This window comes from Ricinus communis, chromosome 1 (assembly GCF_019578655.1).
Source record: "Ricinus communis isolate WT05 ecotype wild-type chromosome 1, ASM1957865v1, whole genome shotgun sequence".
In the NCBI taxonomy this organism is placed as follows: Eukaryota; Viridiplantae; Streptophyta; class Magnoliopsida; order Malpighiales; family Euphorbiaceae; genus Ricinus; species Ricinus communis.
The window spans coordinates 109,938-132,674 of record NC_063256.1 but is presented as its reverse complement, the minus strand read 5'-3'; the positions used below and the strand labels follow the sequence as shown (position 1 = coordinate 132,674).

Below are 22,737 nucleotides of genomic sequence, written 5' to 3'. Positions count from 1 at the left end.
TGAAATATATGTCTGTCATTAAATAATTATGGGTGTAAATACCTACCAGCAATTTTGCCTTTATAAAATCGATAAGGTAATGGTCCTCCAAACACACATATCTGCATAAGGTATGGCATCGAGGCCAGGAATTCTCACTGACTGGCCATGGAAGTCTCTAGGCGACTTCAAGGTTTACGTTCATCATATTCTTCTTTTTCTTTTTGTTTTGTGAAGGTTCTTTCTATCTATTTTTATTGGCAGGACTTTCAAAATTAATGTGAGGGAGCTTGCATCAAACCGTATATGTTTCGGTTGTCGTCGTATACAGTATATGTATAGCGTCATATATAGTATAGAGTTTGTAGAGTAATGTTAATGATGTGATGCAGTATGTGATTCTGGCACCATGGGTGGTTCATAGCATATACTCGTTCGTGGTGAAAGAAGAAAAGGAGAGGGACCTCACCAGTGTTCTGATATTCCCATCGATTCTATTGAGACTACTGCATAACCAGATATGGATCTCTGTTTCTCGTTACCAAACTGCAAAAGGGAAGAAAAGGGTGGTTGATAAGTGCATTGAGTTCGACCAAGTTGACAGAGAAAGAGATTGGTTAGTGCGCCTGTGTGTTGTTTATCTATTCTTTCTACGTATAATCAATGTATAATGTTGTGTGTAAGTTAATAATAGTGCAGTAATAATAATTGGCGCTGGCATGGCAGGGATGACCAGGTGTTATTGTACGGAATAATAACGTACAGCATAAACATGGGAGTTGCAGGGGCATCAAACATGCCAATATGGAGAACAGATGGAGTGGTTTTAACAATGATATTACATGCTGGTCCTGTGGAGTTTCTTTATTACTGGTTACACAGAGCTCTTCACCACCATTACCTCTATTCTCGCTATCACTCCCATCACCATTCCTCTATTGTCACTCAGCCCATTTCCTGTACGTAACACTAATGTAATTTTTTTCAAAAATCACTACTCATGCTTGCTTGTTTTTTATATATATATAATTAACTGCATTCGTATCTGCAGCTGTAATTCATCCGTTCGCTGAGATTCTGGCATATTACCTCCTATTCTTAATCCCAATATTAGCTTCCATATTTAGTGGAACAGCCTCTGTCGCATCTGCTGTCGGTTATATATTTTACATTGATTTTATGAACAACTTGGGACATTGCAACTTTGAGATCATTCCAAAATCTCTATTCTCTTTCTGTCCTCCTCTTAAATACCTCATGTATACTCCCTCGTAAGTACTTACTATGTATCTTTGATTAATTTGTTAATTTCTTCATCAGGTACGCTAATTAATCGTTTTTGACTGTGCCTACAGATTCCACTCACTCCATCACACCCAATTTCGAACTAATTACTCGCTCTTCATGCCCTTTTATGACTACATCTATGGTACTATGGACAAATGCTGTGACCAACTCCACGAGGCTTCCCTTGCAAAACCTCAGGACTCGCCTGCTCTTGTTCATTTAACGCACTTCACAACCCCCGACTCCATTTATCACCTGCGACTAGGATTTGCTTCCCTGGCATCCAGGCCCTCGTCTTCTTCCGCATCCAGTTTTCTTTGGATTTTCTACCCACTCACTTACTTGTTCATGGTTTTTGCATGCTTCTTTGGCCGTTCATTTGTCGCGGAGAGGAACTCCTTCAAAAACCTTGTATCACAAACTTGGATCATACCCAGATTCAGAAAACATGCAAGTCACTACTCATTAATTTGTTTGCAAATTCAGTTGCTTTATATCTCTTTACTCAAAGTAATGTGAATTATTAATTGCTAACAACATATATGAATTTTGAAATTCCTAGTACCTGCTAGAATCGGAAACCACTGCTATCAATGATTTGATCGAAGAAGCTATAGCAGAAGCGGAAGCAAGGGGCAGTAAGGTGTTGAGCTTAGGGCTTCTGAATCAGGCAAGTAGACGTGCAACCTGGATTATATTTTAAATAGATTCCAGTCTGCAACGTAAATGACATATATTTGAATTAATTAAGTTTTAGTTATAAGTAATTAATTATTTTAATCAAATTTTTGCACCAACTTGGATTCAAGTAATTCTTTTGGGCAGAAGAAAGCTACCTTGTTTTATGCAAGGATATAATATTTTAGGTTCTTTGCACGGTTGGAATAGTAACTGTTCTAGCATATGATGCAGGGAGAAGAGCTGAACAGAAATGGGCAGATTTATATAGAAAAACACCCGCAGCTAAAAGTAAAGTTGGTTGATGGAAGCAGCTTAGCTGCAGCAGTGGTGATCAATAGCATCCCAAAAGGAACAATGCAAGTGCTCTTGAATGGCAAGTTCAACAAGGTGGCAAAGGCCATTGCCTCAGCTTTATGCCTTAGGGGCACCCAGGTGCTACTCTTTTATACACATATTCTACATATATAAACATTACAAAAGCTAAGCAAGTGTGTTGGGGATTACAGATTGTGGTGTTAGATGAAGAGGGATACGGAAAGGTAGGACTGCAAAATGAAAAGGTGATGGTAAGCAAAAGTTATGATCAAAAGATATGGTTGGTTGGAGATGAAATAAGTGAGAAAGAACAGTTACAGGCTCCTAAAGGGACACTATTTATACCCTTCACACAATTTCCTATAAGACGAATACGCAAAGATTGCTTCTATCAAATCACCCCAGCAATGCTATCACCGGATTCTCTGCACAACTTGGACTCTTGTGAGGTTAGAAGATCGTGAATGTTATTAATTTGATTGGCTGTCTTAATTTAGAAATTAATAATTATACAAAAATGAAAATAGAATTGGCTGCCAAGAAGAGCAATGAGTGCATGGCGGATAGCTGGGATAATTCACGCTTTGGAAGAATGGAAGGTGAATGAGTGCGGTGAGAGCATCTTCAGCATCCACAGAGTTTGGGAAGCCAGTCTTCACCATGGGTTTCGCCCCTTATCAATCGTCTATTCATAATTACACTTTTATTATGTAAGTATTTTAGAACAGAGATACACATTAATTTTGGATATTGTAGGTGAGGTAGAGTTGAGCAGCTGGGAAAGTGATGAATCCCTGATTCTGTGAATTTGAAGCTGTTGTTGGGCATTAACTATTAAATAAAATAATGATGGAGTTAAAGATATTGTTTTTGTTAGTTAAGAAAGTGTGAAAAGAAAGAATATTTTACTCAACTAATAAATGACACTGCTGATTCCAATTAATGTTAATTAACTCCAAATTACACCCAATTTGCAGGCAAGTGAGCAGTTCACTGTCTCCTTTCTTTCCTGATTTTTCTACCTTTTTTTGTTTTATTTCTCTGGCAAGTGAACATGAAGCATCTTCTTTATTATCACCATCACCGCAAAACATCTTCACCCAAAATCCATCAAGATTTCCAGTGGCTCTTCCTTCACTGTTTCTTTAGCCTCCTTCCACACTTCTTCTTCATCTCCACAACAACTCCAAAAATCACCTTCACCTTCATCTTCATCCACCGATATAACATCACAAATAGTTACATGACCCTCCATCTTCTCGAACTCAGTATTTGAGTAAATCTTAAAACCTTAAGAAATTATATATATATCAAACTCTAAAACAAACCAATGCATCAACCTGTTGTTCTAGCTTCTATTTATTTGCAAATCACAACGAAAAATTTACATTAAAATCCCATCACTAAGCTCCTTATCAAGTAAAACCTGAAATACAGAATCAATAAAAAAAAACTCATGATTTTAGCACCCTATTCTCCCTAAAATTACCAGAAAAAATAGCGCATCAATCAATTATCTGACTGCTTGTACCTCCACATTAAAATCAATGATGGTTGTAGTGTTGCTAGAGAATGAATCTTAAGGTGTTAAAGAATACGGTGAGAATATGAGATTTGAGGTTTAGGCTTTTTCTGTTTAATGAATTTTTGGGGAGAAGACATTAGAGAGAGAGAAACTAAAAAGAAATTTTTTGTTATTTTAGTATTTTTTATTATAAAAAGTAACCATACTTTATTTTAATCCACCAATAAGATAATAACAACTTATATAATTTTCTTAAGAAAAAATTAATAACCTGTAATTATATGTTACCGAGTAAAATGAATTTTGATAAAGTAACGTAAGATAATTTTGAAAATTTATACATCTTAAAATATATGAAAAATCAGTTTAATTTATAAAAAAATATGAAAATAATTGTCATTTTTCATAATTTAGCTATAAATTTTGCCATTTTGAAGAGATTTAATATTTTTCATAAATTGATTAATTTTTTTATAAACTATTAAATTTCATAAAAGTTATTATTTTTTCATAATATCATCCATTTTTTTCGCAACTAGTTTCGCTTACGAAAAATTAGTGTAATTTATGAAAAGATATGAAGATAATTGTCATTTTTTGTAATTTAATAATATGTTTAGCGATTATGAAAAATATAATATTTTTCATAAATTATTAAATTTCACAAAAATTATTATTTTTTTGTAATATATTTATGAAAAATTAATATAATTTGTAAAAAAATATGAAGAAGATTTTCATTTTTTATAATTTAGCAATATATTTCGCTATTACAAAAAATTTAGTATTTTTATAAATTTATCAATTCTTTTGTAAATCATTAAATTTTGCAAAAATAATCATTCTTTTGTAATACCATTTATTTTTTTGCAACTAGTAACACTTACGAAAAATTAGTATAATTTACAAGAAAATATAAAAAAGATTATCATTTTTCGTAATTTAATAATATATTTCATGATTAAAAAAATTTAGTATTTTTTATAAATTTATTAATTTTTCATAATATCAATTATTTTTCCGCAACTAATAAAACTTATGAAAAATTAGCACAATTTACGAAAAAATATGATAAGTATTCTCATTTTTTATAAAATATGAATTATTTTTATAATTATAAAATTGTAGAGGGTTCAACAAGTTACCAATCATCTTTACTTATAGAATTTTAAGGATAAGATTTAATCTAATTAAAAATCAATGGTCTTTAAACAAAATAAAGTTATTTTATTTTAAACAAAGTCACCCTAGAAAGAACCTTTTAAAAAATTTGTTTGTGTAAATTTTATATTATTTTAGTAATGTGTCTCTTTCAGGCGTGTACTTTGGGACTGAATAAGGGGTAAGTTAGCTAATTTAAAAAATATCTTGGGTAAATTGGCCAAGAAAGTTAATTCGGAGTTAATTGGGTCCTCCTTACCAGTGCAGGGAGCAAATTGCTACTTTAACCCATTCTTAAGACTGCGAATATGTATGACATATGGGCAGGCATGAACCCATATTTAAGTAATAATAATAACAAAGGTATGAATGGAAGCGTGATGGACTAAGATCATACACAGAGAGAGTATTACATTAACAGATAAATGGCGAGCCTCATTTCATTTCATTCATCCACAATAATAATAATAATAATATATATATATATATATATATATATATATATATATATATATATATTAAAGGCTTTAGCAGCTTTATTTTAGAAAAGAAAGATCCCAAGCTTATGCTATATATATGTGAAGTTTTGCGTGTGGGGGGGTTGGTAAGCTTTTAAGGCACAGCTTTATATGTCTGGAAATGAAAAAGCAGCAGCAGCAGCAAAATGAGGCATTAAATTGGTGGGGAACCCAATATTTAGAATTGAGTGGAGGGTATAAGCAGTAGAGGTTTAAAGCCATGGCAGAGAGTAGCTTGCCAAACCCTGTCCACGTCGAACATGGTGTATCCGCATTCATTCACATTCCATCCTTCCAGCCCATGCACTATTCCTGCTGCCCGCCATGCGCTCATCACCCTTCTTGGCAACCAATTCTTGTTTCAACGGACACCAACACCAACACTAATTACTTTTACCCAATAACATCATACCAACCACATTCTGAAACCAATCAATTATTTCACCTACCTCACAAGAGTCCACATTTTCAAGAGCCGAGGGAGCTACCACTGCGGGTGTACTGTAGTAGAAGCAGTCATTGCGTGCTTTCTTCGGTGGAAATTGGGACACTGGAATGAATACCGTTCCTTTACTTGCCTTCTTTTGCTCCTCTTCCCTCAACCCATCGTCTACTAGCCACGTCTGCACTTTTTTACATTTATTTATCTCACTTTTTCATCATCTCCATCTCTATTTCTCAGTTCAATTATTGGCATACATTACGCACCTTTAGCGAATAGTTTTTTGAAAGAAGCACGTTTTTGCCACACTCGCTGTTGGGTGATGCCTTAATCAGCTTCTCGTAATCTTCCTTGAGGGTTGTTGCTACCTATATATTCATATTCAATCAATATATTTATTTTTAATCGCACAACAAAAAAATGTCATTAATATAATACTGAATATTGACACCTGAATTCCCCTCTGACACAAGCCCAAAACAACAGCAAAAGCAACCTTGCTCAGCCTTCCCCTAAACAGAAGTTGGGTTGTCCCTTTCGGAATGCTATTAAGCACAACTGCTACTGCTAGACTGCTTCCGTCCACCACCTTTATTCCCAACCTTGGATGCTTCACCATGTATGCCTCCCCATACCTATTCAGCTCCTCCCCCTGCATTCATATTTCTGGTTTTCTTTCTTTTGGTGCATATATTACTAAAAAAGTCTGATGCTTATACGAATAAAGTGTATGTCTAGCTAAAAAATAAAGCAAACTAGCCTGATTCAAGAGCCCAAGACTCAACACTTTAACGCCTTTTGCCTCTGCTTCGAGTATGGATTGTTCAATCATTTTGTTAATAGATTCATTTTGCCATTGTATGGTGTACTGCAACAGCAAGTAGACAAATCAAACAGCATCTAATTTGATATAATACAATACAGTTGCATTAATTAATAACACTCACTTGGATTTTGTATTTGGGTATGACCCAAGTTTGCAATCTGAGTTTGTCAAATCGATGCCTCTCGAGTAGAAAAGTGCGACCGTAAATCCGAGCGAAGATCATAGTCCAAAGGGTAACAGGCCACATTAACCAAAGGTACCATTTGGATGATTGTGGGATGGAGGCCAAGTAGGCAAATCCCAGCCGTAGATGATATATGGAATCCGGTGTAGTCATATGGGTCAGGTGCACCACATGAGCGATTTCCTCTTGCCTTTTAAGGGAGCTTTCATAAAGGGAATCTGAAGATTTGTCCATGGTTCCATAGATGTAATCATAGATTGGCATGAAAAGCGAGTAATTTGTTCTGAACTGAGTGTGGTGAAGCGAATGGAACCTGCATGAGTACACCAAAAAGAAAAATCCCCTTTAAAATCACAAAAAGCAAACCTTTAAGTGGTTATTGTAATTAAAAACTCTTTATTATCTTCTTCCCTAACAAGCTAATAATTACAAGTGGGGTGGGTGCTTTTGTTAATTACAAGTGGGCTTGAACAGTGAGCAGCAATTGAAATGCAAGAAGTTCAAGTGTGGACAGTTGATGGATGGGGAGGGGAGGGGAGGTCCACAAAAATATAAACACAGAAACGGTAACATACGACTGATAGGGCATTTACGTTTTGATGGACGTAAAATGACGACGGCAGTAGGGGAAGTTAATTAAGTAAGTTGGTGGGGAGAGAGAGATGGAGAACTTACGAAGGAGTGTACATGAGGTACTTGAGAGGTGGAAAAATGGAAAAAAAGGATTTAGGAATGAGCTCAAAGTTGCAGTGACCCATATTGTTCATGAAGTCGATGTAAGTAATGTAACCACAGTATGCTGCAACTGAGGCGGTTCCACTCAGCACCGTCGTCAATAATGGTATTGCGAAGAGGATGAAGTATGCCAAGTGTTCTGCAAAAGGATGAATCACAGCTGCAAAAACACAAAAACAAGATTGAATTTTATTACTTTTCTTGACAGAATAAAAATTACAACAGATATCTTACATGTAATGGGCTCTGTAACTATGGAGGAATGGTGATGGGAATGATAGCGAGAGTAGAGATAATGATGATGAAGAAGTCTATGAAACCAGTAGTAAAGAAACTCGACAGGCCCTATATGAAGCAGAATTGTTATGATTATACTGTCTGCTCTCCACATTGGCATTCGATTCGCCTGCGGGATAACCATCGCCCCCACGTAAAATAGGATTCCATTTAGCAGGACCTGATCATCCCTGCCAATCATCCATTTACATTTACATGTAACTATATTTATATATATATATATATATACACAGACACATACACATTACGCATGCATAATTTTAAAACTACATATATACTGACTGACCAATTTCTTTCTCTGTCTACTTGATCAAATTCAATGCCTTTGTCGATGATCCTGTTATTCCCTTTAGCTGTCCGATATCTGGATAGGCTGATCCAAAGCTGGTTGTGAACCATCCTCCACAACAAAAATGGGAATATTAAATAGCTTGGATTTTCTTTTTCTCCCTTTACCACGATTGAATATATGTGGTTAATCACCCACGGAGCCAATACCACATGCTGCACAAAATCAACGCCTTAATATTATTAGCACATCATTTCTAAACAAGAACAACAACATACATACATATATGTAACTGGTGCAACATTTTTAAGCTTGGTAATTGTGTGTGTCCATGCATGCATAACATGGAGGGGGAGGAGGAAATGGTGTGTCCCCCAACCAAAAAAGAAAAGATAAGCGCATTCAACAAATAATCAGCACACCTTGAAGCTTCCAAGAGGCTTCCATGGCCATTCACTGAAAACTCCAGGCATAGAAGCCATACTTTGTTTTGCTGAGTTAGCAACTCCACAACAACTGTCTATTAATATATATAGGAAAAAATGAAGTGGAATGAATGATAAAAAATTAAAAGATTCGATTCCCTCGTATTCTTTTGGAAAAGGGCATTCTTTAAAACAATTTTTTCTATTATATAATGAAGAGTGTTTAAAAAATAAAGAAGATTATTGAAAGTATTTTATTACATTATATAATTAAGAATATAAAAGATGAACATGGTACGTGGGAGAATGCGAAGTATTAATTAGTTCAACTGCTGAAGAGGCGTGTGGACGAATGGGAGAGTGGCATGTTGGAGAAACCATAAATGAAAAGCTATAACAAATTTATTGCTGAGATTAAAAAAGAAGCTTCTCATTTATTGGGACTGCTAATATTAATGTAATCTAACATCAATCTGGAAACATGTCACCAGTAGCAAATGTGGTCACAAAGGAAAAATGGTTTTTGGAAGAAATAGAAAATTACAAGTAATTGTCAGCAGCAGCAGCAGCAGCAGTTTTAATGGGCAACAGCATGCGTTGTTTGATGTACAGTTACAGAGTTCATCATCTTTTTGTGTTCCCAGTTCCCAGGTTCGGCCCAACTGTTTCAGGAAAATCATCAAGGCACGCAAAATACTTGCTTTTACTTTCAGCTGCTTTACTCGCATTTTCACATCCAATTTGCATGAATGCCTTCGCCTCATCTTTTATCTATCAATCGCTTCTTAACTAATTATCCATGTCCGTCTCCCAAATTCTATCCACTTTTGTCTCTCCTCTGCCACATACATCTTTTAATTCTTCCTTGCGTTCAAATGACTCCATTCAATTCCAATTCACAAAATGGAAACAATTGATACGTCTACTTATTGCAAACTAACATGTATACAAACTTTCAAACACCATTTATACACGCGCGCGCTATATATATATATATATATATATATATATAAATTCTGCGAATACTTTATTTTAATCTATCAATAAGATAATAATCATTTTTTTAAAAAAAATTGGTAATATATAATTACAAGTTAACAATTAAAATGAGATTTGCTAGAATATAAAAAAATTAGCTTAATTTGTAAAAAAAAAAAAATTATTAATTTTCCTTTTGTAATTTAACAATAAATTTTGCGATTATAAAAAAATTTAGTATTTTTAAATTTGTCATTTTTCGTAAATCATTAAATTTTTCAAAAATTATCATTTTTTTGCAATATCATTTAGCTTTTCGCAACTAGTTTCACTTATGAAAAATTAATCTAATTTACGAAAATATATGAAGATGTCGTCATTTTTTGTAATTTAGAAATATATTTCGCAATTATGAGAAATTTAATATTTTTCCTAAATTTTATAATTTTTTCATAAATTACTAGATTTTGCAAAAGTAATTATTTTCTCGCAACTAGTAATACTTATAAAAAATTAGTATAATTTGTTATAAAAAATTAAGAATATTATCATTTTTTCATGATTTAATAATATATTTCGTGATGACGAAAATATTTAGTATTTTTTATAAATTTTTTATTTTTTAGTAAATCATTAAATTCCGTAAAATAATTATTTTTTCGTAATATCATTCATTTTTTTACAACTAATAGTGCTTACAAAAAATAGTATAATTTGTAAAAAATATAAAGAAGGTTATCATTTTTTACAATTTAACAATATATTTCGCGATTATAAAATATTAAATTTCTCATTCTTTCGTAAATCATTAGATTTTGTAAAAGTAATCATTTTTCCGTAATATTATTTGTTTTTTCGCAACCAGTAACACTTATGAAAAATTAATTTATTTTACTAAAAAAATATAAAAATGATTATCATTTTTTGAAATTTAGCAACATATTTAGCGATTACGAAAAATTTAATATTTTTCGTAAATCATTAAATTTTAAAAAAATAATTGTTTTTTCGTAATATCATTTTTTTGTAACTAATAACACTTATGAAAAATTAGCATAATTTATAAAAAAATATAAAAATGATTGTCATTTTTTATTAAATATTAATTATTTTCGTAATTATTAAACTATAGAGAGTTCAACAAGTTGCAAATCATCTTAAGATTTAAACTAATTAAGAATCAATGGTGTTTAATACAAAATAAAGTTACTTTGTTGAATGCAAATTTCAGAGTATATGTCTTTTTTTTCTTTTTGAGACACCTTCACTTTATTTTTAACAATATGTATTATTCTTTGGTGGAAAAATTAAAATAAAACTTATGAAACTAAAAAAGAGTGACTATGAACTCCCTGTTTCTGCTTGCTAAAAGAAATGCATATATGTATCTCCTGTTTCGGTTGTTTCTCTAGTAAAATTAGATATGGGTTTTGGCACTTTGTTAGTCATGCCTTTCAAAGGCTAATTAATTCTGCCAAAATCCATATGACTTCATCCTTCAAAAGCTGAATATGTAGGTAAGGAAAGTCAAGTTAGATTAGGTTTAGTTGAATTAAATGTTAAATGAGAGAGATGATTAAGTGTCTGACCGAAGCACATCAGTATTAGTATATAGGCAATTATAGCAAAGGTAGTGTAACATCCGGAATTTTTTTTTATATATTTAATAGTGAGTTTTTATTTAAGTTAATTTTAGCTTTATTTTTATTCAAATAAACTATTTGAGAAATGATTATATTTTGGTTATTCAAATTTTCCCAAATGCATATTTATATAGGTAAAATTATATATTGGAAAATTTTGGAAAAAATTATAAAGGATGTTTTAATAAAAGAATTTTGGGAAAATTGGTATTATAATTGATTAGTAGTATTAAATTTTAAGTTGGAATTTGATTATTTAATTTAATTGTGTGTTAGGACTAAATTGGAAATTTATTTTGGAATAAGGATTAAAAGTATAATTTTTTTTTTGTGAGGGTTTAATGGAAATTTGTGAGTTTGGTATTTTCGTAAATAAATATGTCGGTCAGGGGTATTTTTGTAATTGTGTATTTTCAATAATTCGGATTTGGCCCAAATTAAATAGTTAGGGGCTTAATTGAAAGGCTAAAAAGAAGTTTGGGGGTCAAATTGGAATTCTGCAGGACCAAATTGTAAGTAATTAAGAAAGTTGAGGGACCAAATTGTAATAAGGAAAAGTTCATGGGTCAAATGTCGATATTGAAGGGAAAGAAATCGGGGAAGAAGAAAGGAGGAGAGAGAGAGAGTCACCGGGAGAGAGAGTGAGGGGCCGCTGCAGGCGTCGATGGCGGCCGGGCGTGGCGGCGTGCGGCGTCTGGGCGGCCGGAAGTATGGGAAGAAGCGGGAAGGCGGCTTCCAAGCGTGTTTCCGGCGTTATTGGCGGCCGAGTTGGGTGGCGATCGGCTCCCCGGCGATGGCTCTCTCGGCGTGGCGGGGGTGGTCTGATTGCAAGATCCGGCAAAGTGAAACTTAGAGTGGCGGTAGCGTTTTGGGCTTTTCCGGCGAGCTCCGGCGGAGGATGGATGATCGGAGGACGTATCCCGACTTTCCTCTGCTCAAGCTTCGCGATGGCACCGGTTTGGTGGCGATCGGGCTTCGTTTGCGAATCGACGGTCGAGATCATCTGCAAATTTCTCCGGATGATCGGGTGTCAGATCGGAAAATCGGAAGCGGGGATCGTCATCGGTAGCGGCGGTAGAGCGATCGAGCGTCTCGGTAATTTTCTTTGGCCCGTTAATTTTAGAAATTCTTGGTTTAATTGTGTCTATTGGATGGTATTGTGTATTTGATGATATTGTGAGTCAAAAATAATTGTCTGTCAGTTTGCCTGCCTTGTATTTTGTGCTGTGTGGCGGAGTCGGGAAATAGTGAAGTTTGGGGACCCGACTCCTATTGTTTGAATCGTTAAGTATTTGAAGTGTTCTTCTGGCAGGTCCTGGACCCGTTTTTACGGGGGGTAGTGTTCGTGTTGTAGGGGAGGTTCTGCCGGATTTTCGATAGAATTTTCCCGAGTCGAGATTCTTAGACAGTCAGTCCTAGGATTAATGATCGATTGTTTCAGCGTTTTGATAAATTGTTTTCCGTGATTAGATGATCTGTATGTTCGACTCGCTCCAACCGAGGCACCGGAGCAGAGCTAGGAGGTCGCCCAATCCTGTGAGTTAAAGTCATTTAATCTTTGCGCTATTGCTAGCCTGATTTTAATATGCTATTTAGAATTCGTGCTTAATATGATTATTAGTATCGCAAGATAAATGATTTCACTTGATTATTAATATTTGAAATAATATAAATATTATTATTAGTATGTTATAATAAGATAAACGTTATTATTTTTCCCCTCACAAATTGCACGTTGTTTTACCTTAAATCTTTAATCTTTATTTCGATATGTGTTGGTTGAGTTTATCAGATAATGATATTTATTATATGTGATGATTGTGTCTTGGAAAACGTGGCTTGTAGAACATGCCACTTTGATGGGTTACATCGGGACGGCGTCTTGGTAATGATTATGGACATGTAATAAGATTTTCATGGGTTTGCCCTGGTCGAGCATGGCTCTGTGGGCTGATTTGTGTAAATTGCCGGAGGTAAGGTCCCTGGTCGAGCATTGCTCTCGGGGCACCGGCTTATTTGGATACTTAAGTGACTGACCGGAGGTAAGGTCCTGGTCGAGCATTGCTCTCGAGGCGCCAGTCTTATTGGATTAAGAGAGCCGAATGGCTACTAGATTTCTTATTTGGATACTTAAGTGACCAGACTGGAGGTAAGGTCCTTGGTCGAGCATTGCTCTCGGGGCGCCAGTCTTATTGGATTAAGAGAGCCGAATGGCTACTAGATTTTGGGGTTTACGGTTCTACCGAGCCACTCGTCCCGTAAAAGTAAAAATATATTTTTATTTATTCATTTATTTATTTATTATGGTATGATTATAATATGGATTGTATTTACGTGCATGGTTGATATTTTGATTCGAATGATTAATATTTTATGTGAAGGAAATAGTAGGGTATGATTATAGTATGGTTTGATATACTGATTTGAATAATCTATGTTTTCTGAGAAGAAGCAATAGTCCCTAGATTATTTGATTTTAACTCACTCGAGACCGAGTCTCCATTTATATTTTTTTTCGATTCGTGATCGTTAGTTCTCCGCGACTCTTATTGAACCTTGACTCCTTCATCATCGGGTGTATGTAAATTGGTAAATCTTAGATTCTCCGCAGTAGTAATAGTAAATGTATCAGTTGTAAATTTTCTGAGCTTTAGGTCTCGCCTAGTTTTACGTGATCAAATATTTATGTAGAATGTAGTACGTTAAGATAAAGTGTGGCTTTAATAATATTAATTTGAGATGAGATTTGTTTAAATCGGTGAGTGTCGGACTTACTACGGGTTTGGTGGCCTTCTACCCATTCCAAGTCTGGGTCACGGCCCACGGGTGGGGTCGTGACAGATAGGAACAAGATTCATAAATAATAATAAATAAATAAAAAACAGCATGCATGCGTCTGTTTGGAAACAGTATGATTATGTTAAATGTTTGCTTTGTTATTTTAAATCTATTGAAGCTGAAATGGCTGATTTGATATATCTCATTGTTTTGGGTCATTTATTTCTCGACGAGCGAATTTAAGGTTTGGACAAACAAAGTATATGTTAATAGACTAAGACCAATATAATAATAGGATTTAGAAGTTGACATTACATTTATTTATTTACTTATTAAAAGGTAGAGTCCCTCCCTTCTCTTATCCACTCTGTTATTATCAGCTTTTCTTTCCCAATAATACTTTCCATACAACACTTATATATATATATATAAACTAATGCATGTAATTTATTGTCAGATTTTATCTTTTAAACTTAATATTATATGCACATGCATTGGTGTGTGTGAGCGGTGAGCCAAGGCACTCTTAATCTTAATAATATATTTGGCTGTGAAGCTGCGACCTGCTCAGAACTCATTCTAGATTTCCTCCCATCCCATGTTTTTGGATCTTCTGTCGCTTTCCTCTGGTTTTAGTAGTATTTCTCTTGGAGGTGATTGCTTTGTTAGCCAATACAAAACCTTTTAATATGAGTTTTCGATTTCAGTAGTCGAGTATGAAAATAATATAAGGAACCAGGTTGAAAAAAGTTAAATGGTATACGACCAGTTAATTGGACACTTTGAGCTCAGCTCAAAATATTAATGGCTGTTCCAACAGAGTCAAAATGGTATGACAGGATACATCACTTTCTCTCAAGACTAAACTGTAAGGGTGCTCAGATGATGCAGAAGACGACCAGGAAAACATATATTTATTAGGCAGCAATGCAAGAGGTAATAAAGTGGAGTAAGTATATTGAAAATAATTCCTATGCATGTACGGTGATGATTGGTGATAGCAGGCACAGTCTTCAACACAGCTGGCTTCTGGAATGGATTGATAAAAATACATTTAACTTCTGCAATAAAAATAAATGACGGGGGGCCTTTCCTGTTATTAGTTTGTTTGTTGCTTCCATCAGCACATGGATTCTGCTGCTAGTATATTTATATCTTATCCTTACCCGACAACAATAGTAAGCATGTCATTAAACTTTTAATCAATTTTAACTGAGTTTTAAAAAGAAAATCCTAAATACAAATACCCTTTTTATTCTTCCTGTTCTTTATCACCACGAACTAAACTAATTATTCAAAGTATGTACATTATTTCCACCTTCATCTGTTTGGTAAGATTTGAAGTAGGGTGCCGGAGTCTTAAAGTGTAAGACTGATATCATGTCTCTTGGAAAAAGCTTGGGGGGCTATTCTCATCAGAGACTCTAGTTGGTGGTCGGTCCATTGTGAGTCTAAGCTAGTGTCCTGGCCAAGAAGATTGAAGCAAGAAGGAGTACTTTTGAAACTGATGCTGAGAGCGTAGTCGAAGCATATTGATCCTATTATTGCCGATATAAAGTTTCTGTTAAGTAGTTTCGAGGAAACTTCTGCGGTTGCTATTACTACAGCTGCAAACCGAATGGCATTGTATGAATTCTTTTGCTATTGGGCGTCAGATGCCCAGCTTCGGGCCTTTCTTTCGGATTGCCTTCAAAAAAGTAGGGTCTTCATTATCACAACAAGTGGGCCTAACAAAACGTCAAACCTTAATTAATTAAAAATTTAAACAGAGTCTATATGATTACATAAATTTGTTAAAAATTTTATAATACACACGTGTGATATTAATTATTACAGTATGAAATTAAAATAGTGATAAGACTTTTTTTTTATTGCTAGTAATTTATCTTTAACAGGTGCCTTGTTCATTAATTATATAAATTTAGTAAGAATCTCATGATACATATGTATTATATCAAATAATAGTATTATAATATCAGATAAGTTTGTACTGAGCCTATAAAATTGAATCTATTTCCAGCAAACTAATTTTTAGGAGAATAAATCTTATTATTTAATTAAATAATTAATTATTATCTATTTAGAAGTAAAATTTATATTAATTTGTAAAATTCAATTTTGTTAAAAATGGTGTATTTATTTATATTGTCTTAATAGGTTAAGTCGATGAATCTCCAGTGCAATAGAAAGGGAGAAAGAAAATAAACAAAAGTTGGCCATACTGCACCATGATATTTAATTTTGATATAAGAAGATACACTGTCATATTGATTACTTTTTTTTATAATGTTCAACCCCAACAGTAAGTAAAAGAGGAAACAGGTTAATATCAACCGCAACAAATGAAATTTTCTATCGCATAAATATATTATTATAATTTCAAATAGAGTACAATGAATGAGTTGGGCTGAGAAGAAATGAAACCTGCGGATTGTTATTTATAGTGGAAAAGGGCCCAGTTCTTGCTTTCAGTCCTTAGTCCATTAATTATTTTGCAATATCTTATTCTACAATGCTAAATTGGCGCGTACCAAATTCAATCAGAAACCCTAGTCGCCCTCAAGTTTCACATTTCTACTGTGTAAGTCTTGATATCTTCTTCTTTATTTTCTTTTTTTCTTTTGGTTAAAGTCTTATTAATCGGATGCCATGCCTTCATTTATTGTGTAGAAATATCTAGATTTCATCCTAAAAGTAGAGACGTTAATTTCCAGTTTGGTATGCAGTAATCTTGCCTGCAAAACTTCAAATCTAGACGGTGAAAACTGCCAACTAGCCTACCCAATAATTTCCAGTTATGGCAGTTCTAGAATCCAAAATCTACCAATCTTTCATATAGCTCTACATTTGAAAAAAAAAAAGAAAAAAAGAAAAAAAAGAGAGAGTAAAATCAACTTTTTCTTGAGAGTGTGCTGATAGTTAATTTGGCAATCATGATAAAGTTCTCTGCCCGTTCCAATTTTGTACACAGCTTGGAGCTGGGGTGTGTGATTTATTGATTATGGGACAAGCAGAGGTGGGTTGCAGCGGAGCAGAAGCAGTGTTGAACCTTCAACCCAACTCTTCAGTTGCTGTTGGTTATCATCCTCTCTTTGGTTCCCATGATGATCTCATACTCCTTGAGCTTGACCACAATCTCCTCCCTGATGTACTCCACCAAAGGTAAGGTGCGACTTCTATTTTCTTCTCCAAAAAATCCTTTCGCTTTCATTTATCTTTAAGTCCATTCAAGCGTTTCTATACTTTGTAGGGTAACATTGAGAGGTCAGCCAGATGAAGATGCAGTGCTTTGCACTCAGTCCAAAACTTACTCCATCAAGTTTGTTGGAACTTCTAATTCTTCCTTCCTCATACCTCAATCTGGTCAATTCTCTATGTACGACTACCCAGAAGATTGTGATGCCAGAGTTCAAGCCCGCCAACTTTTTGCACCCATTATTAAGCTTGCCCCTGGTAACATGGAGCTCACTGAAGTTTCTCCCAGGCTTGACAAGCTCAGGTTACTTCTCTCGGAGAACCCTTACAAGTCTGATGGTGTTCTAGACATGGAGGATTTGGACACTGGAAAAGATAAAACAGGACTGTATACATGGGATGATCTCGTCGGCATGGTTCAGGCTAGCAATAATGAATTAAGGTCTGGATTACAGGCTTTGTCAGCTGTTGAGATTGATGGGTATTGGAGAATTGTGGATGAGAAATACATGGACACAATTCTAAGGATGCTTTTGCACAATTCCATATTGAATGATTGGTCACTAGATTTTCTAAATGAAGATGAAGTTACAAATTTGCTAGCATCAGATGGATTTCCGCACAAGCTTGCCCACCATTGTTTGAATGTTTACGGCACTAAGGTTAATGGTGGTGTGGGCACAGGTTATGTGTGGAAGTTGGATGAGAGACGGGTATGTGTGCATTTTGCAAGAGAAACCTTGAGAGCAGGAAAAAAGAAGATGGAAGATTTTATGGGGGAATGGCTGAAAAAGATTCCAGATGGCATGGAGGCAAAGTTTGACATGTTGGAAGGCGAAGTTTTGACAGAGAAGCTTGGCGTTGAGACATGGGTTCGACCTTTTAGCATTTCTTCATTGCCCTCAACTCCTGCAGAGCGTTTCTCTATGCTCTTTAGGGAGCGATCAAAATGGGAATGGAAGGATTTACATCCGTACATCAGGTTTATATGTGTTCCATTTTTCTTCTATTCTTTTCAATTGTTGATACACATTTGAAGAAGTTTAATTTTCTTGGATGGAGTTTATTTTTCAGGGATTTAAAGGTACCTGGTCTTTCTTCAGAAGCTTTGTTGCTCAAATACACTCGAAGGACACAACCAAGCCTAGATGCAGAACCTATTTTCAGTGCAAGATAGTGCAAGAAAGACGCCGTTTTAGGTTTTGTAGGACAACATCTCTGTAACTAAGTGAATTTCACGAGCAGTTCGTCCAAAATGTGCATGCCAGTTTTTGGACCCTGTGTTATTAAGTGAAGTTCCCTATTAAGACTTGTCTTTTTATAAATAGAAGTATGCTTGGTATTTCTTCCGAATGGTACAGTGCTGATTTAAGTTCAGGTGAAGACAGAAAAGAAAAATGATTTCTTGAAGTCCTAACTGAATTCTGTGTTCGTAAACAAAAATGAAGATATTTAGATGGACCGGTGACATGACAAGAATCACTTCAGTTTTGTTTGAACCTTACAACAGTTTAGCCTCTCTTGTACCTTATAACATTATGGAGTAATGAGACAAATGAAAAATATTGAAGTAAAAATTGTTTGCTTATGGATGCATTCAAATTATAAATATTATTGTCTTTGGTTTAGTCTCGGTGCGACTTCCAATCCAAAAATTGTGTCTCAACAAGTAAGAATTAAGGATGAATCAAGATGAACCCACCTCCAAGGACTGTATTTGCAAAATTTGGGAATCTATCCCAAGAAGAGTATGGAAGGGCGAGTGAAGACTTGCAATTTTCTGTGCAGTGCAGAATCTGAAGGAATATGTGAGATGAGATTTATGTGTGGTCGTGATTAGGCAGTTGGAGAAGACTGAATGTTAGTTGAAGCAGCTGAGGCTCAGGCTGACGTACTCGTACGCATTAAAACTGAAATTTTGTTAGCACACATAAGTAGGTGACAATAGTGAATTAACTTTATTAGGGTCAATTCTTTTAACCTTTATTTTGAGAAACCATAATTTACTTCTTCCAAGAACCAGATTTTAAAAAGCAGCTACAGAAAAAATACATATACTAAAAATTTAAAAAATAAAATAAAATCCAAGAGCAGGTGAGGAAATGCAAAATACGGAACTCTGAGTCTTATACTTTATAGATTCACATGGAAAAGAAAGTTAGTTGTCCGTCTTCTTATTGTTTGGATTCCATCTATCTTTTGGACAGCCGTAATGCACTGAACAACTTCATGATCCTGACATTGATGCATGATAATGGCTCTTAGCTTTGTCCTTTTGGAGGGCTGTGAATTAATCTTCAGTATCCTGTGTTTCTTGTTTATTCCCAACTCTTTCATTTATGCTTATTGCTTTCTCTACTTATATAACCATTCAACTAAGTATCCTGACGCTAATTAAGTCTTTTTTTCTTCCCTGTCAAAGTTTTACCAACGGCATGATATCTTTTAATTTTTCAATAAGTAGCATGCAGCAGAGCAGATAGAGTAATTGTCTCTATTCGATCACTGTTTCAAGGTGCACGTGTAACTAGTCTTACATACTACACAACCTTGTACCTTTCTTTTTCCTTTTGCTTTTTCTCCCTTTCCTGTACTATTACTTTATCACTTCTTCTTTCTTTTTCTTTAGGTGCGATATAATAATTTTAAGCAGAGTTGATTGTGCAACTGCAATGGGATTTTGGGATTTGTTCGTGGTGGCATTGATGCCGGTTCTGAAAGTTCTCTTGGTTACTGCTATAGGCTTATTCCTGGCAACTGATGGTATACATCTTCTGGGGGCAAGCGCCAGGAATCATCTGAATAATGTAAGTTGCTACTTACCACCAGATATTCTCTTGCAGTTCATTGAAACATGATTTATAATTACAGTTGCATCCTCAGTTGTTTGTGGCTATCTGCTGCTAAGTTGATCAGTTTCCACTACTATGAGTTTTAAAAATGACAATGGTACTTGTTTGTGAACAGTTGGTATTTTATGTATTTAGTCCTGCTCTCATAGGAAGCAGCCTGGCTAACACAGTTACTCTCGACAGTTTAGTTACCTTGTGAGTTTGTTTCTTTTCAACACTAGGTTCTTGAGTATATATAAATACGGGTTAATTATCAAATTTCTGATTCTGCTTTCTAATGCTCAGTAAATTATGTACTTTAATTGTATAGGTGGTTCATGCCTGTCAATATTCTTCTAACATTTATTATAGGCTCAGCACTGGGATGGGCACTCGTCAAAATTACACACACTCCTAAACATCTCCATGGAACCATCATCAGTTGTTGCTCAGCAGGTACATTTACATAGAGACGTGCCTTCTTTTATATTTTCCCTGTCCAAGTCTATGAATGACCTTTCCTTGTCTGTTATGAAATTCCCAGGCAGCAGTTATTTAACAAGCAATTCTGAGGTTTTTATCATCAGTAAAATTAACTTATGCATTGTCTATAGGAAATCTGGGCAACCTTCTCCTGATTATACTCCCAGCACTGTGTGAGGAGAATAACAGTCCATTTGGAGATTCAACTGCCTGCTCTGCCTATGGGCAGGCTTATGCTTCACTTTCAATGGCGGTACTATCTTCAAGTCCTGTCTCTTACATGATGAATTCAAGTCCATATTAGAACAAGTTGTGTTACTTATGCGTCTTGCCTGAAGCAATTATTAAATGGAAAAGCCAGTGGATATGGATGCGGTTAACTAAATTGTTATATGGCATATTAATTTTGTTAAAACATGAGTGCCCAGTTCCTTGACAAAGGACTAAGCTAAGCAGTACTTCGTTTGCTGCTACTTGTTATTTTGGTAACCCAGGTTCTAGCCATCTATATCTGGTCCTATGTGTATTATATCATGCGGGCATCCGCCAGTGATGAATCTAAAGAAATCAATGGAAATAACACTACAATCATCATAAGCCCCTGCGGAGAAACTTCAGATTATACAGAGGCATTACTTTCAGAGGATGTTCCAACCACAGAGAATTTGCCGGCTGAGGTTGAAGTTGTGTGCGGATTTCACTTTCACTATCCGGTGCATATTTTACACACTAGCGAAAGGGCTGATTATTTCAATTACCTGATTTTGGGAACAGCTGCAGGAGTCAATCCTTCAAAGGACTAGGCAATGCATAAGCAGAATTGCGGGGAAGATGAACGTAAGGATGGTTTTGGCACCATCTACAATTGCAGCGGTATGCTCCAGCAGCTTGTTATATTTTTGTATACATTCGAGTCTGTGAGCATGGATGGGTTGTGTGGTGCAGATGGCAGGGTTTGCGATAGGAATAATATCTCCAATTCGGAAGTTAATGATCGGCGATAGTGCGCCTCTTCGTGTAATATACAGTTCAGCTAATCTGCTGGGGTAAGAAGATCTTGCTCTACCATTCATTTTCATTCTTCTCCTTCTCTAACAATGGCACTCGTGACACGATGACTAAATCTTTTGCAGGGAGGCAGCAATCCCGTCCATTACGCTCATAGTAGGAGCAAATCTTCTTAGAGGTAAGCAAGTGATTGTGGAAGAAGAGTGTTAATTAGGTTCCAGCAGAATATATATGTAATGTAAGAATAATGGCAGGTTTAAAAAGATCAGGAGCAAGCATATCGGCCATGATAGGGATAATTGGAGTTAGGTTTGTGGTGCTGCCTCCAATAGGAATTGGGGTGGTTAAAGCTGCTCATCATTTTGGGATAGTGGAATCAGATCCCTTGTATCAGTTTACACTTATGCTGCAATTTGCTGTTCCACCGGCAATGAACATCGGTACAATTGCCCAATTGGTAAACACTGGGGAAAGTGAATGTTCGGTGATAATGCTATGGACATACGCAGTGGCATCAGTCTCTGTAACACTATGGTCCGCCTTCTTCATGTGGCTCGTCTCTTGATGTCACCTCCTCCTTTCCATCACCCTTTTCTTTTAACAACCCTGCTTCCCCCCGATTCTTATCAATAAATTTTATCACCCCACTATAAAAAGCTCCTCATTCTACTATTATCACCTCTCTCGCTTAACTTTTTCTAATTTCAGCCACAATAATATTTATTTATTTACTTTCTCTTGATGCTATTGCAACTAAGGCATTTGGATCTGTAAAATGGTCTCTTTGTTTGTGGATCGTGAAATCAAACTGTGTTGCTCCTCTGTTGTTCACTTCTACTTCTACTTCTACTTCTATCAAATTCTACAGACAATCAATCTTAAACTTTTCTTTTCTTACGAAGAGGGTGTAAGAAAATTAAAACAGAAAGAAAAGAGATAACTATATTGTATTTTTTCTTTTAAATTCTTCTATAACTCACTCCTCTGAGAACATGGCTAATAACTATTCTATAAAAAAATGGAGGGTTTTAATTTGCTGTCACATAATACTAGTGACATACAAATTTATTATTTTAAATCTATCATTTATATATATTCTTTTAAATAACTAGTAACTTAAATAATTGGTTTTAATAATATTAAATTTACATTATAAA

At 35.1% G+C, this 22,737-nt stretch overlaps 4 protein-coding genes across 6 annotated transcripts; 3 read left to right on the top strand and 1 right to left on the bottom strand.

Moving 5' to 3' along the window:
- Window positions 1-47: 47 nt before the first annotated feature.
- LOC8266676 (very-long-chain aldehyde decarbonylase CER1) lies at window positions 48-3,126 on the top strand. Its single transcript, XM_015723746.2, has 9 exons — window positions 48-172; window positions 372-595; window positions 706-938; window positions 1,031-1,250; window positions 1,335-1,716; window positions 1,829-1,936; window positions 2,179-2,379; window positions 2,454-2,711; window positions 2,790-3,126. Exons 1-9 carry the CDS (start codon window positions 113-115, stop codon window positions 2,955-2,957), a joined length of 1,854 nt encoding a protein of 617 aa, XP_015579232.1. The 5' UTR covers window positions 48-112; the 3' UTR covers window positions 2,958-3,126.
- A 2,188-nt stretch (window positions 3,127-5,314) lies between these two features.
- On the bottom strand, window positions 5,315-9,181 carry LOC8266677 (very-long-chain aldehyde decarbonylase CER1). Its single transcript, XM_002526466.4, has 10 exons — window positions 8,662-9,181; window positions 8,237-8,454; window positions 7,888-8,120; window positions 7,594-7,813; window positions 6,856-7,231; window positions 6,669-6,776; window positions 6,360-6,560; window positions 6,175-6,276; window positions 5,916-6,089; window positions 5,315-5,821 (listed from the first exon to the last, which is right to left on the bottom strand). Exons 1-10 carry the CDS (start codon window positions 8,719-8,721, stop codon window positions 5,645-5,647), a joined length of 1,869 nt encoding a protein of 622 aa, XP_002526512.1. The 5' UTR covers window positions 8,722-9,181; the 3' UTR covers window positions 5,315-5,644.
- A 7,307-nt stretch (window positions 9,182-16,488) lies between these two features.
- LOC8266678 (sister chromatid cohesion protein DCC1) lies at window positions 16,489-18,611 on the top strand. The gene is made up of 4 exons (XM_002526467.4): window positions 16,489-16,644; window positions 17,035-17,225; window positions 17,314-18,240; window positions 18,333-18,611. Exons 1-4 carry the CDS (start codon window positions 16,576-16,578, stop codon window positions 18,433-18,435), a joined length of 1,290 nt encoding a protein of 429 aa, XP_002526513.3. The 5' UTR covers window positions 16,489-16,575; the 3' UTR covers window positions 18,436-18,611.
- Window positions 18,612-18,761: 150 nt separating this feature from the next.
- On the top strand, window positions 18,762-22,411 carry LOC8266679 (protein PIN-LIKES 3). Of its 3 annotated transcripts, none has more exons than XM_048377145.1 (10): window positions 18,762-19,773; window positions 19,888-20,065; window positions 20,226-20,305; window positions 20,421-20,545; window positions 20,704-20,825; window positions 21,067-21,249; window positions 21,347-21,445; window positions 21,518-21,618; window positions 21,706-21,758; window positions 21,835-22,411. In XM_048377145.1, the coding sequence occupies exons 2-10, from the start codon at window positions 19,931-19,933 to the stop codon at window positions 22,143-22,145; spliced, it is 1,209 nt and encodes a 402-aa protein (XP_048233102.1). In that variant the 5' UTR covers window positions 18,762-19,773; window positions 19,888-19,930; the 3' UTR covers window positions 22,146-22,411. The 3 variants fall into 3 exon arrangements, with proteins under 3 accessions (XP_048233102.1, XP_048233097.1, XP_048233100.1); XM_048377140.1 differs by having other exon boundaries at window positions 21,067-21,255; XM_048377143.1 differs by having other exon boundaries at window positions 18,762-19,781; window positions 21,067-21,255.
- Window positions 22,412-22,737: the final 326 nt, after the last annotated feature.